Source organism: Arachis stenosperma, chromosome 2 (genome assembly GCF_014773155.1).
Source record: "Arachis stenosperma cultivar V10309 chromosome 2, arast.V10309.gnm1.PFL2, whole genome shotgun sequence".
In the NCBI taxonomy this organism is placed as follows: Eukaryota; Viridiplantae; Streptophyta; class Magnoliopsida; order Fabales; family Fabaceae; genus Arachis; species Arachis stenosperma.
In genome coordinates this window covers 108551437-108561700 of record NC_080378.1, presented here as the reverse complement: position 1 = coordinate 108561700, position 10264 = coordinate 108551437, and the positions used below count along the sequence as shown (strand labels likewise).

The following is a 10264-nucleotide window of genomic DNA, read 5'->3' as shown; positions in this document are numbered from 1 at the left end:
TCTGTGGCTCCAGAAAATCCACTTCGAGTGTAGGGAGGTCAGAATCCAACAGCATCTGCAGTCCTTTTTAGTCTCTGGATCAGATTTTTGCTCAGGTCCCTCAATTTCAGCCAGAAAATACCTGAAATCACAGAAAAACACACAAACTCATAGTAAAGTCCAGAAAAGTGAATTTTAACTAAAAACTAATAAAAATATACTAAAAACTAACTAAAAGATACTAAAAACATACTAAAAACAATGCCAAAAAGCGTACAAATTATCCGCTCATCAGCCAGCCATTTGAAATCATGTGCGATGCATCCAACCATGCAGTAGGAGCAGCGCTGGCTCAGCGTGAAGGTAAGAATCCTTTTGTTATTGCCTATGCGTCTAAGACTTTAGACACTGCCCAGTCCAATTATACTACTACTGAGAAAGAGCTACTTGCTATTGTTTTTGCTCTGGATAAATTCCGGGCTTATTTTCTTGGTACTAGAGTAGTAGTGTATTCGGACCATGCAGCTCTAAAGTATCTATTGGCTAAAAAGGAATCCAAACCAAGACTTATACGTTGGATACTGCTGTTACAAGAATTTGATTTAGAAATCAAGGATAGGAGTGGTAATCAAAATTTAGTAGCAGACCACTTGAGTCGCCTTGAACATATTAAGGATGATTCTACTCCTATAGATGATAATTTTCCTTTTGACAACCTGCAAGCAGTATCTGAGGTAGTCCCTTGGTATGCACCTGTTGCTAATTATTTAGTTAGCCGCACATTTCCTCCACATTTTTCTAAACATCAAAGAGACAAGCTGAAAAGCGAGTCTGAATATTATACATGGGATGACCCATATTTATGGAGATGTGGCGCTGACAGATAATTAGACGTTGTGTACCTCAATCAGAATTCCAGTCCATTTTAGAGGCCTGTCACTCATTTGAGAGTGGAGGACATTTTAGCCCCCAACGAACAGCTAGAAAGATCTTAGACTGTGGATTCTGGTGGCCTACTCTTATTAGAGATGCTGCTGAGTTTTGTAAATCTTGTCACCCATGCCAGAAATTTGGTAACATATCCAAGAGGGATGAGATGCCTCAACAATATATGCTTTTCTGTGAAATTTTTTATGTTTGGGGCATTGACTTCGTGGGTCCATTTCCAAATTCTAGTGGATATTTTTATATATTGTTAGCTGTAGATTATGTTTCCAAATGGGTGGAAGCAATTCCTACCCGCACTGATGATGCTAACACTGTTGTTTCCTTTGTGAGAAACCATATTATATGCCGCTTTGGATCACCACGAGCGATCGTGAGCGATCAAGGCACCCATTTTTGTAACAGGAGACTAACAGGATTGACGAAGAAGCATGGGATAATCCATAAAGTTGCAACAGCTTACCATCCCCAAACTAATGGGCAAGCCGAGGTGTCAAACAGAGAAATTAAATGTATCTTGCAAAAGATAGTAAAGCCTCACAGAAAAGACTGGAGCACCAGACTACAAGATGCACTGTGGGCATATAGAACAGCATACAAGACACCCATTGGGATGAGTCCCTACCGCTTAGTCTATGGAAAAGCTTGTCATCTCCCAGTTGAAATCGAACACAGAGCCTTCTGGGCAGTTAAAGAGTGCAACATGGAAATTGAGAAGGCCGGAGCTGAAAGGAAGTTGCAACTGCAGGAACTGGAGAACCTTCGCCTAGAAGCTTATGAGAACTCCAGAATATATAAGGAAAAGATGAAAGCTGTGCATGATCAAAACATCAAGAAGAGAGAGTTCCAACTTGGAGATTTTGTTCTCCTTTACAAATCTCGACTGAGGCTCATGCCCGGTAAGTTGAGATCAAAATGGAAAGGTCCATACAGAGTAGAGAAGGCTGAATCGTACGGAGTTTATCACCTAAGCCATCCTTCAAGCTCTGAGCTTATTAAGGTTAATGGACACCGCCTGAAGCTGTACCATGGTGAGAAGGTGCAGAAAAGCAAGGAGCTTGAGATCTTCCACTTGGAAGATCCCCACATAGCAACAGATTGAGCTAGTGAAGCGTCCAACTTACGGACGTTAAAGCAAAGTGCTTGGTGGGAGACAACCCACCGTGGTATGATCGTTCTTTTCTTCACTTTTAGTTTTTCTTCTTTAAATAACTCTTCTCTTTATTAGTGCTTTCGTGCTCTTTCAATTACATGTCTTTATCTTTCCTTAAAAAAAAAAATTTTCGCCGCGCGATGCGATCGCATCAGCGACGCGTCCGCGTGGCAGGGCGAGTAAAGAAAAATAAAAATGAACAGAAAGTTACGCAGGAGCAGCGCTGGAGTTGTGCCAAAGGCACAAATTATTCCACGCGACCGCGTCGCATGGAAATCATGGCTTCCCACGCGACCGCGTGCTCCACGCAGCCGCGTGCCCTGCATTTTCGACGTCAAAGGGTGCACAATGCTATATTGTGCGAGAGTAGTGCTGGATTGGTGCTGGAAGCACAATCCTTGTCACGCGACCACGTCGCCGACTCGGCCGTGTCAATTATTTTCTGACGCACACTCACGCGATCGCGTGACCCACACGATCGCGTCACCCAATTTCAGCAATTAAAATGAATCGAACAGAGAGTTGTGCTGGAGCGAGGCTGCACTCACGCCAGCAGCGCAACACAGGTCACGCGACCGCGTGACTGACGCGATCGCGTCGTCTTACCTGACGCGCACCCACGTGAACGCGTGCCTTCCGCGGCCGCGTCGCATGCGCTGCACAGCTCAACCCAATAGCCAAATTATCTTATCTTTCTCTCCTCCAATTCCTACTTTTTCTTTTCCCCCCTTCTTTCTTCTTTCTCCCTTCCCCCTTCTACCTCACCTTTCACTCTCTCTCTCTCCCCTCCATTAACAAGGTTTTACCTTCTTCTTCCTTCTTCTCTTTTCTATCATTCTTATTATATTATGTATATATATTATTATTTTTTTCTTTTCTTTTCTTTTTCTTTTCAAATCATTCTTTTTCTTTCTTCTTCTTTTTTTCTTTTTACATGGTGTTAGAAACCTTTCGAGTCATTATTTATCATTATATGCTTGTGGATTCTTGCAAATTGTTTGACAATTATTTTTCTCCTATTTAAGGGATTGCTTGCATGTTTCTCTTCATATTTTCTATACCCTATTTACCATGCATGCTATATGTTTGTGAAAAAGCTCATGTGGCATTATGCACTTCTCTATGTTGCTATATGGTGCACGAAATTGCAATAACACTTTTGCAATCCCGCACAACTAACCAGCAAGTGCACTGGGTCGTCCAAGTAATACCTTGCGTGAGCAAGGGTCGATCCCACGGAGATTGTCGGCTTGAAGCAAGCTATGGTTATCTTGTAAATCTTAGTCAGGATATCAGAAATTATCAGGATTGATTGTGAAAAGCAAAAGAACATGAAATAGGTACTTGTTTTGCAGTAATGGAGAATAGGTTGAGGCTTTGGAGATGCTCCATCTTCTGAATCTCTGCTTTCCTACTGTCTTCTTCATCAAACACGCAAGGCTCCTTCCATGGCAAGCTGTATGTAGGGTTTCACCGTTGTCAGTGGCTACCTCCCATCCTCTCAGTGAAAATGTTCCTATGCTCTGTCACAGCATGGCTAATCAGCTGTCGGTTCTCAGTCAGGCCGGAATAGAATCCATTGATTCTTTTGCGTCTGTCACTAACGCCCCGCCTGCTAGGAGTTTGAAGCACGTCACAGTCATTCAGTCATTGAATCCTACTCAGAATACCACAGACAAGGTTTAGACCTTCCGGATTCTCTTGAATGCCGCCATCAGTTCTAGCTTATACCACGAAGATTCTGGTTAAGGAATCCAAGAGATATCTACTCAATCTAAGGTAGAACGGAGGTGGTTGTCAGGCACACGTTCATAATTGAGAATATGATGAGTGTCACGGATCATCACATTCATCCGGGTTAAGAACAAGTGATATCTTAGAATGGAAGCAAGCATGATTGAATAAGAAACAGTAATAATTGCATTAATCCATCAAGACACAGCAGAGCTCCTCACCCCCAACCATGGGGTTTAGAGACTCATGCCGTGGAAAATACACAAAGAAACGTGTAAAGTGTCATGAGGTCCAGATACAATGTCAAAAGGTCCTATTAATAGTAAACTAGTATCCTAAGGTTTACAGAAATGAGTAAATGACAGAAAAATCCACTTCCGGGCCCACTTGGTATGTGCTTGGGCTGAGCAATGAAGCATTTTCGTGTAGAGACCTTTTCTGGAGTTAAACGCCAGCTTTTATGCCAGTTTGGGCGTTTAACTCCAAGTTTTATGCCAGTTCCAGCGTTTAACGCTGGAATTCCTGAGGGTGATTTGCCACGCCGGTTTGGGCCATCAAATCTTGGGCAAAGTATGGACTATCATATATTGCTGGAAAGACCAGGATGTTTACTTTCCAACGCCGTTGAGAGCGCGCCAATTGGGCTTCTGTAGCTCAAGAAAATCCACTTCGAGTGCAGGGAGGTCAGAATCCAACAGCATCTGCAGTCCTTTTCAGTCTCTGAATCAGATTTCTGCTCAGAACCTTCAATTTCAGTCAGAAAATACCTGAAATCACAGAAAAACACACAAACTCATAGTAAAGTCCAGAAAAGTGAATTTTAACTAAAAACTAATAAAAATATACTAAAAACTAACTAAAAGATACTAAAAACATACTAAAAACAATGCCAAAAAGTGTACAAATTATCCGCTCATCACAACACCAAACTTAAATTGTTGCTTGTCCCCAAGCAACTGAAAATCAAAATAGAATAAAAAGAAGAGAATATACTATAGACTCCAAACTATCAAAGAAACATAGTTCCAATTAGATGAGCGGGACTAGTAGCTTTTTGCCTCCGAACAGTTTTGGCATCTCACTCTATCCTTTGAAGTCCAGAATGATTGGCATCTATGAGAACTCAGAACTCAGATAGTGTTATTGATTCTCCTAGTTAAGTATAATGATTCTTGAACATAGCTAGTGTATGAGTCTTGGCTGTGGCCCAAAGCACTCTGTCTTCCAGTATTACCACCGGATACATACATGCCACAGACACATAATTGGGTGAACCTTTTTAGATTATGACTCAGCTTTGCTAGAGTCCCCAATTAGAGGTGTCCAAGGTTCTTAAGCACACTCTTTTTGCCTTGGTTCACAACTTTATTTCTTTCTTTTTCTTTTTCTTCTCTTTTCTTTTTTTTTCAAATTTTTTTTTTTGCTTTTTCTTGCTTCAAGAATCAATTTAATGGTTTTTCAGATCCTCAATAACAGTTCTCTTTCTCCTCATTCTTTCAAGAGCCAACAATTTTAACATTCTCAAAACAACAAATTCAAAAGACATGCACTGTTCAAGCATTCATTCAGAAAACAAAAAGTATTGTCACCACATCAAGCTAATTCAACTAGTTTCAAGGATGAATTTCAAAATCCTGTACTTCTTGTTCTTTTGTGATTAAAGCATTTTTTCATTTAAGAGAGGTGATGGATTCATAGGGCATGCATAACTTTAAGGCATAATCTTTAAATTTTATTAATTATGAATTAAGAACAAGACTCAAAAAATAAATATAAGATGAAACTAGAAATAGAAAACAAAACCAAAAAACGCAAAACATAGGCTCCTAATGATAGAGGTTTTCACAGAGTTAGGACTCAACAACCTTGATTTTGAGAAGTGGATGCTCCCTCAGCTTGAGAGGAGAGCTTTTGGCGTTTCATCTCTAGGAGTTCACGCCCCCGCTTCTCTTGTTCCTTCAGCAATTTACAGAGCATGCAGTTCTGATTCTGCTGTTCTTCCTTAAGTTGCTCCATAGTCTCTTGCAACTTGGTGATAGATGCTTCTAGGCTGGTCCAGTAGTCAATTCTTGGGAATTCAGGGAGGAATTCCTGCGCCCTCCTTTTGATAGAGTTGTCCTGCACTTGTCCTTCCATTGACTTCTTGGTGATTGGGTGTTCAATGGGTATGAATTCATCTACTCCCATCTTTACCCCAGCCTCTTTACAGAGCAAGGATATCAAGCTTGGGTAAGCCAGTTTGGCTTCAGTGGAATTCTTATTTGCAATTGTGTAGATCTCACAAGCAATCACATGATGCACCTCTACTTCTTTTCCAAGCATAATGCACTGAATCATCACTGCTCTCTTGATAGTTACCTCAGAACGGTTGCTAGTGGGCAATATGGAACGCCCAATAAAGTCTAGCCAACCTCTTGCAATTGGTTTGAGGTCTCCCCTCTTGAGTTGGTTAGGGACACCCTTAGAATTGGTTATCCACTTAGTTCCAGGGAGGCATATGTCCTCTAGAACTTGATCCAACCCTTTATCTGCTCTCACCATTCTCCTATTAAAGGAGTCAGGATCATCTTGCAGTTGAGGCAACTTGAAGATTTCTCTTATTTTGTCCAGATGAAAGTACATAACTTTCCCTCTGACCATGGTTCTGTAGGTATGGTAAGCGGTTCCAGTCATTCTCTGCTTATCTGTTAGCCACAGATTTGAGTAGAATTCCTGAACCATGTTCCTTCCAACCTTTGTCTCAGGATTGGTTAGAACTTCCCATCCTCTGTTTCGAATTTGCTCTTGGATCCCCGGATATTCATCTTCTTTCAGATCAAATTTTACTTCCGGGATCACTGACCTCAGACCCATTATTTTGTGATAATGGTCTTCATGTTCTTTGGTTAAGAACTTCTCTTGATTCCAAAGATTCTTTGGAATATTCTCTTTCTTGCCTCTTAAATTAGTTTGTTTTCCCTTAGGAGCCATGATATTGATGAATCTTGGCTTAGTGATCACGGAAAAGCACACCAAACTTAGAGGTTTGCTTGTCCTCAAGCAAAAGAAAGGAAAGAAGAGAGAGAGGAGCAAATTCGAATGGTGTGGGCAATGAGGGGTCCAAACGTGTTCTTATAAGGGGGGGGGGAGAAGGGATTTCGAAAAAAAATAAGAGTTTGAAAGAAAATTTGAGAAGATATGGAAAGGATTTGAGAAAAGGGTGAGTTTTTGAAGAGGATTTGGAATTAATTTGAGATAGATTTCAAGAATGGTTTTGATTTGTGAAGATTTGAAAGTGAATGATGAAAGGTTGAAGTGCATTTATGTAGAAGAGTATGGGTAATAAAAGGAAAGTTTGAAAAAATTTGAGTTGAAAACGAAATTGTGGTCCCCCCACCTTTCTGGCGTTAAACGCCCAGAATGGCACCCATTCTGGCGTTTAACGCCCAATTGTTGCCCCTTTTGGGCGTTTAACGCCCAGCCAGGTGCCCTGGCTGGCGTTAAACGCCAGAAATCCTTTATCACTGGGCGTTTTTCTGAACGCCCAGGATGCTGCACACCTGGCGTTAAACGCCCAGAATGGTGCCCATTCTGGCGTTTAACGCCCAAAATGGCACCATTCCTGGCGTTAAACGCCCAGAATGATACCCATTCTAGCGTTTAACGCCCAAAATGCCCCTTACTGGCATTTTTTTGCCAGTAAGCTCATTTTCTCTGCTTTTTGAGCTGAATCCTTCTGTAACTCTGTGAATTCCTTCATTTTTGATACTTGCCTCTGTAAGAACAAATTATATAACCTCCTAATGACTGGGTTGCCTCCCAGCAAGCGCTTCTTTACTGTCTTTAGCTGGACCTTTACTGAGACTCACTCAAGTCTCAGTTTTGAGCATTCCTGCTCAAAATTGCTTTCAAGATAATGCTTGATTCTCTGTCCATTAACAATGAACTTTTTGTCAGAATCAATATCCTGAAGCTCAACATATCCATATGGTGACACTCCTGTGATCACATACGGACCCCTCCATCGGGATTTGAGTTTTCCTGGAAACAATTTGAGCCGGGAGTTGAAGAGTAGAACTTTTTGTCCTGGCTCAAAGACTCTGGTTGACAACTTCTTGTCATGCCACTTCTTTGCCTTTTCCTTATAGATTTTTGCATTTTCAAAGGCATTGAGTCTGAACTCCTCTAGCTCATTTAACTGGAGCAATCTTTTTTCACCAGCTAACTGAGCATCCATGTTTAGGAATCTGGTCGCCCAGTAGGCTTTATGTTCCAGTTCCACAGGCAAATGACAGGCCTTCCCATACACCAGTTGGTATGGAGAGGTCCCTATAGGAGTCTTGAATGCTGTTCTGTATGCCCACAGAGCATCATCCAAGCTCTTTGCCCAATCCTTTCTCCGGGCTATCACAGTCCGTTCTAGGATTCTTTTTAGCTCTCTGTTAGAGACTTCAGCTTGCCCATTTGTCTGTGGATGATACGGAGTTGCCACTTTATGGCTGATTCCATATCTAACCATAGCAGAGTATAGCTGTTTATTGCAGAAATGAGTGCCCCCATCACTGATTAGTACTCTGGGAACACCAAATCTGCTGAAGATGTGTTTCTGGAGGAACTTAAGCACGGTCTTAGTATCATTAGTGGGTGTAGCAATTGCTTCTACCCACTTAGATACATAGTCCACTGCCACCAGAATGTAAGTGTTTGAGTATGATGGTGGGAATGGACCCATGAAGTCAATTCCCCATACATCAAACAATTCTATCTCTAATATCCCTTGTTGAGGCATGGCATATCCGTGAGGCAGGTTACCAGCTCTTTGGCAACTGTCACAGTTACGCACAAACTCTCGGGAATCTTTATAGAGAGTAGGCCAGTAGAAGCCACACTGGAGGACTTTAGTGGCTGTTCGCTCACTTCCAAAATGTCCTCCATACTGTGATCCATGGCAATGCCATAGGATCCTTTGTGCTTCTTCTCTGGGTACACATCTGCGGATCACTCCGTCAGCACATCTCTTAAAGAGATATGGTTCATCCCAGAGGTAGTACTTGGCATCTGAAAGCAATTTCTTTCTTTGCACACTGCTGTACTCCTTGGGTATGAACCTCACAGCTTTATAATTTGCAATATCTGCAAACCATGGAGCTTCCTGGATGGCAAAGAGTTGCTCGTCTGGGAAAGTCTCAGAGATCTCAGTAGAAGGGAGGGATGCCCCAGCTACTGGTTCTATTCGGGACAGATGATCAACTACCTGGTTTTCTGTCCCTTTTCTGTCTCTTATTTCTATATCAAACTTTTGCAGAAGCAACACCCATCTGATAAGCCTGGGTTTTGAATCCTGCTTTGTGAGTAAGTATTTAAGAGCAGCATGGTCAGTGTACACAACCACTTTGAATCCTACTAGATAAGATCTAAACTTGTCAATGGCATAAACCACTGCAAGTAATTCTTTTTCTGTGGTTGTGTAATTCTTCTGTGCATCATTTAGAACACGGCTAGCATAATAAATGACATGCAGAAGTTTGTTATGCCTCTGTCCCAACACTGCACCAATGGCATGATCACTGGCATCACACATTAATTCAAATGGCAATGTCCAATCAGGTGCAGAGATGACTGGTGCTGTGACCAGCTTAGCTTTCAGGGTCTCAAACGCCTGCAGACACTGTGTGTCAAACACAAATGGTGTGTCAACAGCTAGCAGGTTACTCAGAGGTTTTGCAATTTTCGAAAAATCCTTTATAAACCTTCTGTAGAATCCTGCATGCCCCAGAAAGCTTCTGATTGCCTTAACATTGGCAGGTGGTGGTAACTTTTCAATTACCTCTACCTTTGCCTTATCCACCTCTATTCCCCTGCTTGAAATTTTGTGCCCAAGGACAATTCCTTCAGTCACCATAAAGTGACATTTCTCCCAGTTTAAAACCAGGTTAGTCTCTTGGCACCTTTTCAGGACAAGTGATAGGTGGTTCAGAGAGGAGCTGAATGAGTCTCCATATACTGAGAAGTCGTCCATGAAGACTTCCAGAAATTTCTCTACCATATCTGAGAAGATAGAGAGCATGCACCTCTGAAAGGTTGCAGGTGCATTGCACAGACCAAAAGGCATCCTTCTGTAGGCAAACACGCCAGAAGGGCAAGTAAATGCTGTTTTCTCTTGGTCCTGAGGATCTACTGCAATTTGGTTGTAGCCTGAATAGCCATCCAAAAAGCAGTAATAATCATGACCAGCTAGTCTTTCTAGCATTTGGTCAATGAATGGTAAAGGAAAATGATCCTTTCTGGTGGCTGTATTGAGCCTTCTGTAGTCAATACACATACGCCACCCTGTGACTGTTCTTGTAGGAACCAGTTCATTTTTTTCATTATAAACCACTGTCATGCCTCCCTTTTTGGGAACAACTTGGACAGGGCTCACCCAGGGGCTATCAGAAATAGGATAAATAATCCCAGCCTCCAGTAATTTAGTGA

The 10264-nt window shown here is 41.9% G+C and overlaps 1 protein-coding gene across 1 annotated transcript; it reads left to right on the top strand.

The window, feature by feature from the left end:
- Positions 1-1537: 1537 nt before the first annotated feature.
- On the top strand, positions 1538-2026 carry LOC130963438 (uncharacterized). The gene has a single exon (XM_057889556.1). The coding sequence runs from the start codon at positions 1538-1540 to the stop codon at positions 2024-2026; it is 489 nt and encodes a 162-aa protein (XP_057745539.1).
- The last annotated feature ends 8238 nt before the right edge of the window (positions 2027-10264 follow it).